The sequence below is a fragment of the Grammomys surdaster genome, unplaced genomic scaffold, assembly GCF_004785775.1.
Source record: "Grammomys surdaster isolate TR1022 unplaced genomic scaffold, NIH_TR_1.0 205, whole genome shotgun sequence".
Taxonomy (NCBI): Eukaryota; Metazoa; Chordata; class Mammalia; order Rodentia; family Muridae; genus Grammomys; species Grammomys surdaster.
In genome coordinates this window covers 4,580,902-4,598,023 of record NW_021604650.1, presented here as the reverse complement: position 1 = coordinate 4,598,023, position 17,122 = coordinate 4,580,902, and the positions used below count along the sequence as shown (strand labels likewise).

The 17,122-nt window shown below is 52.0% G+C and overlaps 1 protein-coding gene across 1 annotated transcript in view; it reads right to left on the bottom strand.

Annotated features, from left to right (window-relative positions):
- Positions 1-1,150: 1,150 nt before the first annotated feature.
- Ighmbp2 (immunoglobulin mu DNA binding protein 2) overlaps positions 1,151-17,122 on the bottom strand; it is a 22,572-nt gene continuing 6,600 nt past the window's right edge. The window contains exons 6-15 of the mRNA XM_028771066.1: positions 15,126-15,326; positions 13,697-13,844; positions 11,670-11,844; positions 8,554-8,736; positions 8,196-8,314; positions 7,388-7,482; positions 6,469-6,592; positions 4,978-5,826; positions 2,188-2,357; positions 1,151-1,859 (exon numbers count right to left, since the gene is read on the bottom strand). Of these exons, the coding sequence (XP_028626899.1) occupies positions 1,656-1,859; positions 2,188-2,357; positions 4,978-5,826; positions 6,469-6,592; positions 7,388-7,482; positions 8,196-8,314; positions 8,554-8,736; positions 11,670-11,844; positions 13,697-13,844; positions 15,126-15,326 (2,268 nt within the window). The 3' untranslated portion in view covers positions 1,151-1,655. The remainder of the gene's footprint in view (positions 1,860-2,187; positions 2,358-4,977; positions 5,827-6,468; positions 6,593-7,387; positions 7,483-8,195; positions 8,315-8,553; positions 8,737-11,669; positions 11,845-13,696; positions 13,845-15,125; positions 15,327-17,122) is intronic.

Below are 17,122 nucleotides of genomic sequence, written 5' to 3'. Positions count from 1 at the left end.
CAACCTTGGAATGACACACATGGTACCCCATTCCCACTGCATCTTGGGAAGATCACAGCTAACCATACTTGTGATGCGTGTGCTGCCCAGTGGTGTAGTCCCAACACTGAGTGCTGCACTTGGTGTAAGAGCAGCCACAGTTGTGTCCCCTTGTTCTACCCAAACACTATGCAAGGGAGCAAGCAAGGAAGGCGACCATGGGAGCAGGAGGCAGAGGAGATATCACATGACTTTTTCTGGGGAGATGGACCATCTCACTCTCAGAAGAGGAGTCACCACAGACTACAGAAAGTCTGTCCAAGTTTAACTGGGTGAATGTGTGAGTACTGGGGCTAGCTTTAGGAGCATGGGTGATTATACTGCCTGGAAGTCCCTGGGCCTGGGAGACTCAACAGCAGCTGTACCGCTGGAAAGTCCCCTTGGGGGGTGTACAGGCAGCTGCATTATTAAGAGTACCCCCACCAGCCAACTGTTTGCCTCTTAAACAACCACAAGAGAGGAGGGCCCTTGGAGACTCTCAGCAGGGGACTGTCAAGCAACCCAGCCTCCTGATGTCTTGTGCACAATTATAGCTGCTCTGATTCAGGTCTCCACTGTCATGTCCAACCTGCAGGACACAGCCACACAACAGAGGGCAAAGATGATTCTGCTCTGACAACAGCAGGTCAAGGTATGCAGTCACAGTGGGGACAGAAGTGTGATTATTTCCTGAACAGGCTCCCAGAAGGGGAACCTCAGGTCCAGGCCAGGGAAGCTGTGCTTGCCATTGCTTGGATAAAAATGACCCTCAGGGAGGGCAGTCAGAGTCCCTCATGGAGTCTGGCTCCACCAGGAAATGGCCTACTTGGCCAGGATTGGGCTTCCCAGCATTTCCCTGCAGCCTGTGTTGACTGTCCAATCATGTGGTATAACTTCCCACTAAAGCTCTACCCTCCTTGCTAGGAAAGTCAGCTGAGAGGGGGTCCTTTCCTGCCCATGGACCATGATATCTCCCCAGCAATAGCTTTGCCTGCCCATGCTGCCAGGCTGTGTCACACAGCATCATGACTGGATGCCCTGGGGAGGTGCTACCACTGCCCAGTCACAGCATGTGCAGGGTGACATTTGAGCCAGAAGTAAAGGATGCTTACCTCTGACACAAGCAAACAGCCACCATGAGCACACTTTAATTTGCAAATAATTTATATCATTTTGGAACAAGAGCCTGAGGCTAAAATGCATCTGTACCATGAGCAACTGGTACAGAATGCTGGAGAGGGTACAGACTCTGAGGGTGAGCGGTGTGGCACCCTGGAAGACTCCTTCCCACCACAGTCACCAAGCAGCAGAGGCTAGGCAATCACAGGCTAGGAGCCCTCTGACCCCAGAGCAGCCATTCCCACATCCCTAGACCACATAATCCAAGCCCACTGTGTCACTGCAGAAGACAGGATGATGGCGGCCATGGCTAGCTGGCCATGCAAGGCACTCAGAGCATTATTGCCTGGCCAGTCAAGGCAGTTTCTCTGGTGGTAACTAGGCATGTCTCCTTACAAACAGCACCCTTGCCATGGGAGGATTAGGGACACATTAGGTCAAGCAGAGAAATGGCCAGTATAGAACTGTGTCCCCACCTGCTGACTCTGTCCCACACAGACCTCCCTGAGGGTGTGGCCTCACGTCCCCCTCTCCTTCTCCTTCCTCTTGCTCATCCTCTGGCTGCTGAGCTCGCCCAGCTTCTTGTCCAGCCTCCTCTGCAGCTGCGCCCTCTTGGCCGGGTCCAGGGCCCTGTCTTTGGTCCCACTGCCTGCATAGAGCACTCCTTCCCGGCTAATCCTCTGTCTGGCATGGGCGCGAGCCTTCTCCCCACAGCCATGGATCTGAAAGAACACAAGAGTCAGGGTGAGCTGTGGGCAAAGGAGGTTGCAGCCCGAAGAGTTGCATCAAAGGGACCACCTAAAGCTGGTGCAAGACCACAGACCTGCCCTTCTCCCTTCCTCAGGTCTATCCTTCACAGTGGCCCAGGGAGGGGCCTGCAGGATGGACAGACTTCCTCTACCCTGAGTTCCCACTGCTGTGGCTGTCCCTCAGCAAAGGTGTATTCTATTTCCTTGAGCCCAAGTGTTCACATGAGATCATGATCACCATCTGCTTTGGCTACTCCTCCCCCATCACCTGATGCCCACATCATCCAGAAGAAGCCCTCACCTCGGGCAGATGGTGGCTGAGGCAGTAGCGGCGGCTACAGTGCATGCAGAACTGGCCCAGAGTGGTGGTGCTGGCCGAGCACTTGGAGAAGCTACAGGTGTTGTCAGCCTTCACCACAGCGGACACTAGGGCATCGAAGTCCTCCTCACAGGGCAGAGCCATGGCTGGAGCTGAGGAGGAGGGAGGTAGTGCTCAGACAAAGGAGAGGACGCGGAGCACACACTGCAGACAGTGGGATGCCCTACCTCCTACCGTGGTGGGATTCGCCATCAGCCCAGGATGCAAGGCTCTCCACTAGGCTGACAGCCTGCCCAACCCACTGCCCACCTCACTGCCTACCTCAGGCCTTAGCAGAAGCCCCTTAGGCTCTCATCCTGGGGCAGAAAGTGTCTCACTTAAAGTGGGTGTTCAGGGATCAGGATGGGATCATGAAAAATACAGCAACCATGAAAGGCTCCAACACATACAACAAGCAAACATCTACTCATGATCAAACGTGTGCTGCATGGCACCCCTGCTGAAGCCGCTGAGCTGAACACACAACACGCATGCTCAGCAGTGGCCCAATCTCATGCCTCTGCTGAGGTCCCAGCCACTGTGTCACGAGCTGGGTGTTTCAGCTCCTGTGTCTCTGTCCTCATAGACACCAGACAGTGGGTCACTGTGCACCCAGCACACCTCAGGATTTATCATTTCATACATCTTTGGACTGTGTTGTGTTAGACAAGTGTCTATCCGACTTGGATGCAAGTTTATTCTCTCTCTCTCTCTCTCTCTTTTTTTTTTTTTTTGTTTTTTTTTGAGACAGGGTTTCTCTGTGTAGCCTTGGCTGTCCTGGAACTCACTCTATAGACCAGCTGGCCCCGAACTCAGAAATACGCCTGCCTCTGCTTCCCAAGTGCTGGGATTAAAGGCGTGCGCCACCACCACCACCCGGCTATTCTCATTTTTAATAAATATAAAATTTTATGTATGTCAAAGAACTTCTAAAACAATTTTTTGTGACCTATTAGTAAACATTTGTCTTGCATTACTATGTATCTACATGCTCAGAGTCAGGTAAAACTTTTTCAGGTGAAGGCAGGGGATTGGCTCACTGGGCAAGAGCACTGGCCTCCAAGCCTGAGATCTGAGGGTGATTGTGCAATGAAGAAAAGTGACTCCCACAGTCTTCCTTTGATCCATGTGTGCTATGGCTAGTGCGGCCACACATGCACAGTAAATGTAAAAATGTTAGCAGTGATGGGTGGAGTGAGTGTTGGTGTTTAAGAAACCTCGTTTCTGCCATAGAGAATGCTCAGGAGAACAGAGAAGCAGCAACACACAGTGGAGCTCCAAAGAGCACATCTGTGCAAACACAGGGGACAGAGAGTACTGGGAGGAGGGCCCTGGTCTGCCCATGGCTCCATATACCTCCCAGTGGCAGGTGCTGCAGTATCTAACTACGCTGGCGTCAGGTGGTCACTGACTGATCTGATGCTACATCAAGGTCTCCCAGAAGCCCCGCACCTGTGTGCATCTACAACAGTTGTTTCTACTGGCTCCCTGTGTCCAGTGATCTATCCATCCCCTACCTCCCTCCCACCACAGCTGTGTAAAGGGGAAACCGAAGTCACTCAGTCACTGGCTCCTGCCCCATCCTAAGTAGAACCAAGTGGCTCAGAGGGCCTTGGGGAATGTGCATCTCATTCTGGCAGCACCCTCAGTGAGCATGCTCAGGAAATAAGGACCAGGCAGGGTGGTCAGAGCAGATGGAGCGTGAAGCTGCCTACCCAACCCTCTTGTGTTCAGCTGATCACTCCTGCCAGCCATCAATCCATGGCTATGGCCCTGAAGAGCACTACCAAGCAGAGCCTGTCACAGGTGCGGCCACCTGGCCTCTCAGCTGCTGAAGGCACTGAACCTTTGCAGAACAGGTGAGATCCTGGGGACTCTGAAAGATGGTAGCCTGAAGCAATCCCAGAACCCCAGGAGTAGGTGGGGCTCCCAGACCACCTAGGCCTCGTGGCAGGAACAGCAGATGTGGGTAGGTCCAGGTTCGCCAAGGCACAAACTTGGTGCTTTTCCATCTGAGGCAGGGGTCACCCCCATTCAGAGTTTCTCTCTTCAGTGCCTGGCGGGAGGGCAGCGCTCTGTCAATTTGCTCTCCAGCACAAAGCCTGGCTACAGGAATCATCCCACGAGTGCCATGGCATGCTTGGAGTAGCGCCACACCCGAGAGCTGGCTCTGGAGCTGAGAATGGTGCTCTAAGGTCTGGCTCGTGAGAACGAGATGCCCTTACCACAAAGGGAACTGTGGTTCTGCTGGCAAGCCCTACTTACGTGTTGAGAGCACCCATACTATGCCCCAGCAGGTCTGCCCTTGCTATGCTGGAACACGTGTGTGCCAACTCAGAGGTGGGGGTCACCCAGAGGATATGAGCACAGTGCAGGCTGAACAGAGAGCATGCAGTCCGCCTTGGCCCTGGCTCAGGGCAGAGTGGTGGGCTCAGCAAGCCTACAACCCTGTGCTGTGCCTGGGCCTGATGAGAACACTGTAGGCCCTAACTGCCTCCCTTCTCCACAGGAAAAGCACTAGGAAATGTACCAGGCCTTCTCTCTGCCTGCCCCTGCAGGGCTGTGGGACAAGAGAGTGACTTACCTATAACCACCCCAGGAAGGGCAGGCCAGGGTGACAAGAGTCATGGGAAAAGCAAAATCCACTCAGTCAAGGGAGTCTACCTGCCTCCTGAGGTGACAGGGGACAGGAACCACACAGCACCAGGTGCTGGAGAGAAGATGTGGCTTTACCTTTTGGTTCTTTCTTCTTTTTCTTCTGTGCAGCCTTCTGTGGCCTCAAGCCCACACCCGGCTGTCCCTTGGCTGTCAGGGCCTGGCAGCCTTGCTGCCGCTGCAGCCTCTCCAGGTGCAGTGCCTTCAGATCCAGCTGTGTAGGGCCATGAGGCTGCCCGATGGGCTGTTCTGCCTCTGGCTCAGGCTCAGCCTGTGTGGGGCTGGGCGGCGAGGGAGGCTGTGGGGCCACACTGCCAGAACTGGCAGGGCTCCTCCTGCTCACTGTGATGCGCCGTGCCTTCCCCTCCCCAGTGCTGTCATGCCTCAGCCCGAACTCTTCAGCTAACTGGTGGACTCGCAGCCTGTCATGGGAGCTCAGGGATGTGGGAAACTCCAACTGGGCCTCCTTGCTCACCACAAACTTCTCAATCATAGCCCTAAAGTGCTCTGTCCGGTCTGTGCCTCCAGTTCTGTCAGAGCCATCTGCCTTGGAGCTGTGCTGGGACTGGGCTTGAGAGCCCAGGGGTTTCTCACTTGGCTTCCTGTGGCCGTGTCCAGGGGCTGCTCTGGCCTCTTGGCTACTCTCCTGATTACTGGCAGGCTTCCTGATGGAGGTGGTGCGGCACTTGGGTTTGGGGGCACAGCTGTGGCCCTGGGAGCCCTCATGGGTGTAGTTCTCAGGGACGATGTCATCCAGATACTCAAAGGCTGTGCGGACCTCCCCATGCTCTGTGAAATAATCCACCAAGGTCTTCAAAAAGGCGTGGTTATTGACAGTGTGGGAATCACAGATGACTGCCACGTGCCTCCGAGCACGGGTAACGGCGACATTGATCCGCCTGTCCTCAGCCAGGAAACCAACTTCACCTGAAGAAAAGTCAGAGGTAAAAGAGGCAGAGATCCAAGGCAGGGAACAGAATACCTGTTCAGGGACAGTCAGGACCCATCACATCATCAGAGCCATGGTAGCCTATAGCTGCCCCTTTGTGCCCTTGCACACACAGTGCTGCATCGGCTCTGATGCCTGCCCACTGCTGACCAGCACGGTTCCACAGTCATGTTACCTAGCATGTTCAGCCTCCTCCTGACACCTGGACTCAGGAGCAACTGCTATGGACACAGTTCAGCACTCTGCCAGAGCCATTTCCTTCCTTATCCGTCTCCAGCTTGCTTCCAAGGCCATTCAGCAAGTCACTGGCTAGTACCTGGATGCAGTTTTCTTGTTGCATGGCAAGCCAAGGGCCACACAAAAACCATGTCTCAAGGCTAAAAGACAGGCTCTAGGGCATGGGTGGGGGTGGGGGTGGTTCCTTTGCCTGGACAGAGTGACTAGGTTACTTAGGGCCTGCCATGTCCCAGCCTGTGTCCCTAGTCACCTGCTCCCTGGCCAGACTGAGCCTTATTCCCTTTGCTGAAGTCATGTCTTCCTTCCCTGACACTAAGCTGAGAAGCTGTTCACGTGTTCACTCCCAGGTTAAGCCCAAGGCTCAAACAGGCTGCACTACATACCTTTCCTGTTGGACCTGACAAAGGTCAGGATCACAGCCTCCTTCTCTCGGCCTTGAAAGCCATCAACAGACTTAATCTCCAGTTCAGGGTGCTTGTTAGAGAGGCTCTGTCTGAGCAGATCCACCTGAAACGGAAAGCAGAGCCAAGATGTTATCACCAAGTCAGGGGACTGCAAGATCTGTCATGCCTGGGAGCCCTGCCCTATAGGAATGGCCACTGTGGTGGGTACCTTTCAGTGACTACGACAACAGCAAGCTGCCCTGAGGCTTGTAGCCTTTCCTCTTCTTAGCCTGGGAGTGAGTGTGCTGACCGTGGGGCGTATGGAACTCTCTTGTATGTGCAGCATCACAGGGCTTAGCCTCTGCGCTCTGAGCTCACATAAAGCCAGGACTGAGGAGCATAGGATTGCCCCTCAGGATCAGTAGAGCCTGGGCTGTTGGGAAGCATCCTGGGAGGACACACGAGCAAAGCAGTGTAAACTGAGCTGGGGACCACATATACTAGGGAGGGTACTGAGAAGGTGCAGTACTCTCTGTGCATTATGGCATCTCCTTGCCTCTGACAGCCTCATGTGTAATGCTGGTGATCAGAATGGGGTGAAACTGCCTCTGAGGACCTTGAACTATGCAGGCAGCAAGTTTCTCCTACCAAACCAGATGGGGGCAGGGACAAAACCTGGGCCTGGCTGATCCATCAGCATGGTCTCTATGTCCATCTGGGATGCTGGCTTGAGACAAGGACACAGTGGGGGACCAGGCTGAGGTCAGGCTGGTAGCAATGTGAGGAACAGGAACACAGATGGTCTCTTGCTGGTGTCCACTGTAGCCCTGGGCTTCGTAGCCAACAAACTTCCCTGCCCTTTCAGCCTCTAGCAGGCCAAGTCCATGATACAGGGAAACAAAAGGGGGGTCCCTCACACCTGAAGGTTGTAGGGTGCGATGACGGCAATGTCACCTGCCTGGACCCCAGCATCCACCAGAGCCTGGATGTGCAAAGTGACGAGGCGAACTTCGCCTGGGGAGGAGAGAGGGTAGCATTCAGTGAGGGCCATGGTGTACTGCCTCTGTTCCTGAGCTGTGGGAGACACTCTGCCTGTTGTGAACAGATCTTATGCTGGGCCAAGGGCAGGGAGCATCCTGGGAGGAAACCAGCTGACCAGAGGGTCACCAGGCTGGCAGAGAAGCTTCATAGGACCTGGGCACTGCAGGCTTAGAGAGATTCTCAACCTAAGATGAACCAAGCAGCTGTGTTGGTGTTCAGTGGAATACAGGAAAGGCTCTCAGCCCAGGAGCCCAGGCATCAGCTGGGCCCCTGGACAAGCACACAGATGCTGCCCTGACCCTTGGAGTCCGGCTCCAAGCACACAGTTCACCAGGAGCTTATCCTCATCTCTGCTACCCCGTGACTCCCTACAGCGGGGGTCTGGAGTGATTTGCTCTATTTTATTTTTTAAATATATTTTGATTTATAAGTACACATATATGTTTCTGTGAGTGTAGTCATGCATGCTTGGATGCGGGCAGAGGCCGGAAAGAGGCCATTAGCTATCTTGGAGCTGGAGTTACAGGCAATTGTGAGCTGCCCAATGAGGGCTCTGGGAGCCGACGTTGGGTCCTCTAGAAGAGGACCAATGCTCTTAACTGCTGAGGCACTTCTTCTAGCCTGTGGAGTGACTTGATATAAAAATCAGTCTGAGAAGGACCAGGGAATCCTGGCTCACAACTCACCTGGGTTTCCCTTGGACTGGCTGTCCTCCTCCTCCAGCTCCAGCAGCCCACAGCCAGCTGTGTCTATGAGCAGCAGGGGGACACTTGTCTCCTCTGTGTCAGCCACACCTGGGAGATCCCTGGCATAGGGGTGGGTAGAATGTAAGAATGGCTTCCTTCACAAAAATACTGGTCCTTCCCATCAAACACAGAAGGGCTGTGGATGGGTCCAGCCCGCAGGAAGGCCCAGGCAACTATCTAGAAAGTGATTCTCAGAGCCTCTGCCATCCTAAACCCTTAAGAGGACACAGAGAGCCAACTGGGGCTGGAGCCAGGGTAGGAAGAAAGATCAGGGGAGGCAAGAGGCTAGGTCACTCACTTCAGGAGGTGTCCTGCCACAGAGGGATGGGCAGTAAGCTGCCCATGGTACATGGCCTCCGAGGCCCAGCGCGTGATGGCCTGGTGCATCCGGTACTGCACCGTCAGCATCCTTACCACGGCAGCACCGTGCTTCTCTGCCAGACGCTCCATCATGCTGCGGGACAGCCCAGCCATTGCTGCCCTGTGCCCAAAAAGGGAAAAGAAACAAGAGCTGAGTCCAATGTGACACTGTGGGAGGGGAAGGAAATGTCCTCGATCTTAGGATCCAATACTTCCCTGGCTTCTCACATGATGGAAGGAAAGCTGGGCTGAGCTGCAGTGTACAACATAAACTACAGATCCTAAGAACACATCCATCCCCTTCAGAGCAACAGGGACTTGGCAGATGGCAAAGGTACAAGAGGGAGACAGGCTCCATGGAGATACTTTGCTGCTTAGAAGATGGGAGAAGAAGGATGGGCCACCATCTGCAGTGGCCTTGAAGGGCACCTAAGTCAGACACAGATCCTCCCTGAGGCCTTCAGACCAGGCAGCTCCATTTAGAACCAGGGCCCCAGCAATGTTCACCACAAACCTACATTGTTTCTAAGACAGGAAAATATTTCCTAGGCACCGAGAAGTATGCCTGAACCCAGCACTCACGAGGTCATGAATCAGTGGCACTTCAGCTACATAGTGAGTGCAAGGCCAGCCTGTGCTACTTGAGACCCTGTCTCAAAATAAACAAATCAAACCCAAATGTGTTCATTCCAGTGGGCAGCAGGCACCACTACAGCCAGCTGACTCAGCTGAGACCATCCCAGGCTCACACTGTCCAGGGATGGCTACATTCCTTCTCCACAGCTGAACCATTTCCACCTCATCCACAGGAGAGTGAGACTTGAGGGCTTAAGTGCAGTCCGAGGCTACCCACCCATGGAGCCACTGGCACAGCACCTCTCTCCATGTGAAATGTCCAAGACCATGTGAAGCACCTCCATCCCACCTCAGAGTGGCCCTGAGAATTTACAAGGTCCTTCAAGTTAAGAATCAATAGATTCGCCGGGCAGTGGTGGTGCACGCCTTTAATCCCAGCACTTGGGAGGCAGAGGCAGGCGGATTTCTGAGTTCGAGGCCAGCCTGGTCTACAAAGTGAGTTCCAGGACAGCCAGAATTATACAGAGAAACCCTGTCTCGAAAAACAAACAAACAAAAAAAAAAAAAAAAAAAGAATTAACAGATTCTTTTTAAGTACTTGTTTTTTTATGTTAGTGTACAGGGGTTTTGCCTGTACTTATGTTGCTTTTGTATCCCATTTGTGCCCATAGAGGCCAGAAGAGGGCGTTGGATCCTCTGGACCTGGAGTTATAGACTTATGAGCTTTCATTTAGGTACTGTGAAGCAAATCTGGGTTCTCTGGGAGAGCAGCCAATGGTCTTTAGCGGCTGAGTCCTGGGATTCAACTGATTCTTAAGGACCACTGTCACCCAAGTAACCAAAGCCAAAGGCAGGACATAGCATGCCTGTCACACTCCTATAAACCTGCACAGCCACTGGTATCACCCAACTTTTCCAAGGGACACACATGGTCCATCTTTTCCCAGGCATAGCCCATATCCCACCCACAGCTCCCTAGAGGATGGAGCCATCTGCTGTCCCACTTTGAGAAACATTCCCTTGGAGAAGTCATCAGGCACACACCACGGGCCTTCATACTCCTGCCCAGAGGCCTGCCCTTCCCATCAGGACTTTCATGCTACCCATAATCCTCTAGATCCTCTCCCCCCACCCCCCAACATCTGCAAGTCTGGTTCTAAGGGACTGCTAGAAGCACCTTTTTCTTCAATACACCCTAGCCTGAGCATCCCACCTCCAGGGCTACCTACTCTCTCTGGGAGGGTCCACACAACACCTTTCCTAGCAAGCCTTTTACCACCAGACGCTCTGAACACATACAAAAAAGACATAATTTCAAATGCAACAGAAACCAGATCAAAGCCTCCTCAGCTGAAGGGAGGCCACAAGCAAGGCTGAGGACCCTGCCTGCTGGAGGCGTCTGTTCCTAGTGACTTATGTGTCAGACCTTGCAAACAGGCCCACAGTGGGCTCTCTACTTGGGAAGACAAGGAGACGGACAGATAATCACATGACACTTTCAGGGAGGGATTCAGGCTGAGAGAAGCCATGTGAACCTCAAATAGCAACAGAGGGTACCAGCTGAGTAAGTGGGCACAGGAAACCCCATAAGAGGCCATCTAAATGGAGGGTAGGGCTATCCAACTCCAGAGGAGCAAACAGTTCAGACAAAGGGAACTGTTGAAGTTGATGTGTTGCTATGTACTGTGATGCTGACACTGGCCCCCAAGCTCTGGGACAAGGAACTCCTTACATACACAAAGTGATGCTATGTAACCTTGCTTAATTTAAAACTATTGGTTGAATGAAGACACCTTCAGCCTATAGTTAGGCAGAAGAAAGGTAGATGGGGTTTCAGTTCCTGGGCTTGAGGTCTGTGGCAGGACCATGAGGGGAAGAGAGAGAAGGTAGAGGGGAGAAGATGCAAGGGGTAAGGGATTGTGAGAACTGGCCATGAGGGCTGGCCAGTTGGAGTTAAGAGCAGCCCAGGTAGAACATAGTAAGTCATATCTCAGGGTTTTCGACTGGGAAGTAGACAAAATAGCTCAGAGTTTTGCTATCTGCCCAGCTCTAGTGCTATTAAGGCTTATTATAAATATAAAAGATTTGATTCTTTTATCTGGAAACTGAATGGTCTAAGGTGGGGTAAAAACTCCCAATGATTAAATACACATTACAACTGGGAACAGTAAGGCAGAGACACACTGAGTCCTGAGGAGGCCAGTGTGGCCAGACAGCGAGTGGAGGAGTAGGAAGGTGATGTGAAGAGCCAGCTAGGAGAGAGGCTGAGCTGGGCCACTCCACAGGTCCTTTTGAAGGACTAACAGCCATACTACAGAGTCCATGGCAGGCTGGGAGTTAGGCAACTGCTCAGCTGTGTAGATACCAAAGTTCAGTACAGAGAAGAGATGCAGTTGAGAGCCATGTACAGAGGCTGTCTCTGTGAAACAGAAGAGAGTGCAGGGAAGAGCCAGCAGAACAGGCGGGCCAGTGTCTTACTTGTGAGAAACAGTGGTAGGTGGCAGCTGTTTGTGGTCTCCAGCTAGGATGCACTTTGGGGCCTTCAGCAGGGGGATCCAGCAGCTGGCTTCTAGGGCCTGGGCACACTCGTCCACCACCACCACATCAAAGTAGTTCTCAGGTAGCAGCTTCAGAGGGCCATCAGGAGATGCACCTGGTAGGAAAGGAAACCAAGCTGGTTCACTCATTTTTGCTTTAAACTTAGTCTTATACTAAATCTAAAATATAGAAGGTCATGGGGAAAACTCAATGGGTAAAGGAGCTTGCTGCCACACCTAACGACCCAAGTTCAAGCCTTGGACCCACATGCTGGAAGGAGTGAGTTGAGTTCTATAAGCTGCCCTCTGACCTCTGCACATGTCCATCCACCCAAAGTCAATAAAAAATCCTATTTGGGATTTCAACTAAAACTTACAAGGGACAGGAGAAAACTAAGTACTGGTAGACATTAAAGTGGAAGAATGCACAGCCATGAGGATTTCTGGTGGTGCACAGCTGTGATCCCAGCAGTTGTGAGGTAAAGGCAGGATGATAAGGAATTCAGGGTCATCTTCTGATACAAATTAGTTCGAGGCAGCCTGAAGCCACATGAGACCCAGTCTCAGAAAGTGTCAAAAAACTGGGGCTGGAGAGATGACTCAGCAGTACTGCTCTTGCAGAGGACCTGAGTTCGATTCCCAGCACCATGGAAGGTGGCTCACAACCATCCAGAACTCCAGCTCCAGGGGATCTGATATATTTGACCACCATAGGCTCCTACACTCATGTGCATATATATATTTAACTAAAATAAATCTTTAAAAAAATTTAAAAAGCAAAAACCAAACAAATCCCGAAACAAATGATACCACTTCATCATGATGGTGAACTGTGGACTTAATCAAGGAGACAGAACCTAACCTAACACTCACAGAGATCCAAAGTAAGGGCTGAGAGACTGGAGAAGCACATGGTTGTATGCTTGCCACTCCAGATCGCCAATACTGTCACTCTGAAAGTGACTGAGCATGCAGAACAGGCTACCAGGACTCTGACATGACAGACATTCACAACACCCCACCAATACCAGAGATGCCATTCCCAGGAGTACACAGAGAACATTCTGGAATACTAGAGAAGCAAGTCTCAATAGACCAGTCAAGTCAAGGCATCACATGGAACTGTAAATGATACACACAGAGCCAAACCGAAAGCCATTATCAGAAAGCAGCATAGGAATCCCCAGTTATTTGGAAAGCACAAAACACTGCTAAGTAATTGAGTCAAAACAGAAACCAAGCCTTCACAAAATCCCCTCTCCCCACAAAAGCAAATTAGCACTTTGAAATGAATGAAAACCAAGACATGAAACTTAGGAGATGCCACAAGAAGAGCTAAATGCCCCGTGTGAGAAAAGAAAGGGAGGGCGTGATGGCACATAAGAGACTGAGGCAGGAGGATCACTTGAAATCTGGGGTCAGTTTGAGCTACATAGTAAGTTCCAGGCCAGGCCAGGTTACAGAGTGAGCCCTTAGGCTGCCTTTTCAAAATAAGTCAGAGAGAGGGGTGGAGAAGATGGCTAAGTGGGTAAGAACACTTGCTTATAAGCATAAGGACCAGAGTTCAACTCTCCAGTGCCCATGTATAAAGCAGAGGGGGCTGCACAGGTGCCTATAACCAAGCACCGTCAGGAGTAGAGGCAGCAGCACTCCTGGGGCTTGCTAGCCACCAGCCCAGCTCCAGGTTCAGTGGAAACCCTGTCTTAGAGACACAATGCAACAAGCAATAGAGCAGGACTCCTGATGTCTTCCTCTGGCCTCTGCATGGGCACACATCTCACACACACCACCACCACCACCACCAAGAAGGGACACCCAGAATAGCCCTGTGTCTGTGAAAGACACTGATTTTGTAGTTACAAGACTCCCTACAAAGTGAATCCCAGCCTGGAGGCTCTGAGTCCCAGGAAGAGCAGTAGCTGCTGCAGACTCCAGGCCAAGGCTGTGCTGGCAGGGGGTGCCTCTCACCTGTGTTGGTGGCTAGGACCACATCTGCTGCAGTGAGGCTCTGGACTATGGCTGCTTCTTCTCTCTCCTTCAGTTCTTTCCTTAGCAGCTTAATTTCATTTCGAAAATTACTTTTTTCTCTCTTATCCTGAGTCTTTTTGTTCTTGCCCTAGGAAAAAAATCTAGAATCACTTCAAGAAGACTCTGCCCTTCTTCTCCAGCACGCTGCTCTCGGCAGTCAGCGATGCAGCTCAGCACGGTCCTGAGACAGCATAAACTGAAGAACCAGGGTGAAGGAAGCACACAGTTGCCTAAGTGCCTCACACCCTACCTGCCACAGGGGCTGGAAAGGACAGTCACTGTAACTCTGATCACGAGGAACAGACAACAGACAAGAGAGTACCAGCTAGGACTTGGGTGGAAACTTCGAGAGCCTGAGCTCCCTGCTATCTACATGTGAGCAGGGTGGTGCAGTGGCTGCGTGAGCCCGAGCAGCACACTTAGCCTTGTTCCCACCTCCATGCACACCACCACCCCCAGGCTGACACCCAGATCTGCATCACACAGTCTCTGTTCTCCCAAAGAGCTGGTTGACTTCCGTCCCTGGTATCCTCTCTGCCACCATCATTCCACGGTGCTGAGGACACAAAGGAGTGCCAGGAGAGGCAGAGGAATTGCTGACAGGAGAGCACAGTCCAGATAAGGAAACCAAGGGAAAGTCGGGCAGGTATGTGAACTAGAGATCCAGTGTATAAGCACCACCTTCTGGAGTTGAGCCTCTTTGCCTGGAGCCACCCCACCTTGCTCTGCAAGGCCTGGTGTCCTGGTATGGAGGTAAAATGGGCCAACGATTCTAGAAGGGACTAGTACTTTCTGAGTATTTTTCATCTTGCTAGGACCAGCCAGACCACTTGTAGCACCAGGGAGGCACCGAGGAAATGTTTGCTTCCGCTGATTTTCCTTCCAGTGCCCATAAAGGGAGGAGTATGCACACACCTGCACTCTACCCCATGCCACCATGAACACTTTCTTCAGGAGAGTTTCTCACCTGCCCCACACTCCTGATGCACTACTAAGTGCCCAGTGCCATTCTCCACACACAGCATGCAGTCCAAACTAAAGAGTGGTCCAGTTTGTCCCAGAAAGCCCAGACTATTCTTGAACTCACTACACAACCCAGGCTAGCCTTGAACTTCTATTCCTCCAGTCTCTACCTCCCAAGTGCAAGGATGACAGCCCTGAGCCACTATGCTCAATTTTATGTGGTGCTGGGGTTGAACCCAGGGCCTTGTGCTGGCTAGGAAGCCACAGCCACAGCCTTGATTATAAGGGACTAAGCAAACAGAGGATAAATAAGCAGGGGGAACCTGGGCAGAACACAACATGCACTCCTTAAAGACTAAAGCTCAGACAAGCTCATGGCAGGGGACACAGGCTCCATGATACCTACAAAGACCTGGTCAATGTCCCTTCTGATGTCAGCAACAATCTGGGCATTGTCACTGTGTGCTAGCACTGCGTCCAGTGAGTGCTGCTGAACGGACTCCAGGAGGCGGGCAGGGTGACCCAGTCGCAGAATCCGCTTCTTGCACAGAGCCAGACGCTCCACCAGGTTGTCCACAGCGATGTTGGAGGGAGCACAGCATAGAACCTGGGGAAGCACATAGTGAGGCTTCTAACAACTTCTTTCCTAATTAAAACCACTTACCAAAACATTAAACCAAACAATAACCCTTAAAGGACAGAGAGTGAACACGGGTAAGGTGACAGAGCAAACACATGTGTCAGTGGTGCATGGCATTCAACCCAGGCCACATCTCAGTAACCAGAACACAGAGATCCAGCCTATGCATCCCCCACACACTGGATGCTGCCAGCTGACCTGTGATGGCACAGAAGATTCCAAAAGCCACTAGTGCAATGGCTTACATCTGTGACCCTACAGTTCAGGAGCCTGAGGCAAGAAGGTTAAGTCAGTACAGGTTCAAAGCCAGCCTGGGCGGCTATATAGTGAGAAGAGAACATAGTGGGGGGAGAATGGGAAAAGAGGGATAGAAAAGGGGAGAGGGGAGATGAACAGAGAGGGGAGGAAAGAGGAGCGAGAGAAGGGCAGATGAGAGTGGAAGAGAGGGAGAGGAAGGAGAGAGGGAGAGAGGAAGAGAGAGAAGGAGAGGTTGAGGGTAGATTCAAGTGGGGTAACACCAGAAAAGCCAGGGAGATTTCTTTCCCTGATTTTGACCAAGATTAACCCATCTCCTTCTACCAGTTCCTGTCTCCCAGTGTTTTAGTTAAATGGCCAGCAAAGCCCTGAGTTCAGTCACAGCTCTGGCAAGACTTCACCAGACAAGAGTCCCTCCCCCAGCAACAGGTGGTTTGAGGGAAGGGACCCTATACTTGCAGCTAGCCAATGGTGTGGGTTCCCCCACACCCAAATTTAGAGGTGGCAATCTATGAAACACACCTCACTAGTAACTTCTGGATTCTACACCTTATCTGCCTGTCTCCCTTGCACAGTGCAAGCAATGTTGTATTGTATTTGAAATTGTAGCCAGTCTATAGAAAGTATGGAGACCCATTCTGCAAGGTCAAGAGAAACCTGTTGGATTTCTAACCTAATGACTCCTGACTGGGACTTGAGAGCTAGTGCCCTCAGGACATTCTGGAAACCTTTCCAGTATCATGATCTAGGATCAGACATCTCATCCTGAGGTGAGGAAGTGCATCCAAAAAAAGGAGCACTGCCCACAAGGCTAGTTCCAGCGTTCTAACATCAGCTCCCTGTGCACAAGCACAGCTTCTCTTTAGATGCACTGGAGGCTGCCATGGGCAAGGAACAGCTGGCCATGTGTTTCTCTCCTCAGCTCCAGTAAAACAAAATAAACCACTTTTTTGCTTTAAAAAAAAAAATCCAGCATGTGACCAGGGCCCCAGGCACTGCGTACAGTAGCACCAACCACCTTGTCTGAGAAGATGGGTTCTATCTTGCTTTTGTAACTGCGCAAGCGGAATGTAGTCCCCAACAACCCAACTCCTGCCCCAAGTGTTGTGCTGCTCAATAGTCCCAGTGAGCCCGTGACACCAATGCACCAGCCTCCCTGCACACTGAGCTGGAGGGCACTAGTGAAAACCTCCCATTTGCTCCCATCAAGAGGCCAGCTTTTCCTGCTGGTTCCAAACATCTACAAAGGCACTCTGGTAGAAACCCTCGTGGGCACAGACTGTGACAGGTCTCCCTGCAGCTCTGAGGAGGGGTGGCTCCGCCAATCACCCTCTGGCTCAAGCAGTTGCCGCTGCATAACCAGGCACAGCTGTTTCCTGGCTACCTTGTCTACATAATGAGTCCACTGGTCCCCAGCACTCAGGTTACTGTGGGGTCACTATGTACGCAGGAATGCCTGGAGGATCAGGTCACCACACACTGATGTGGGTGAACAGTAGCATGCAATG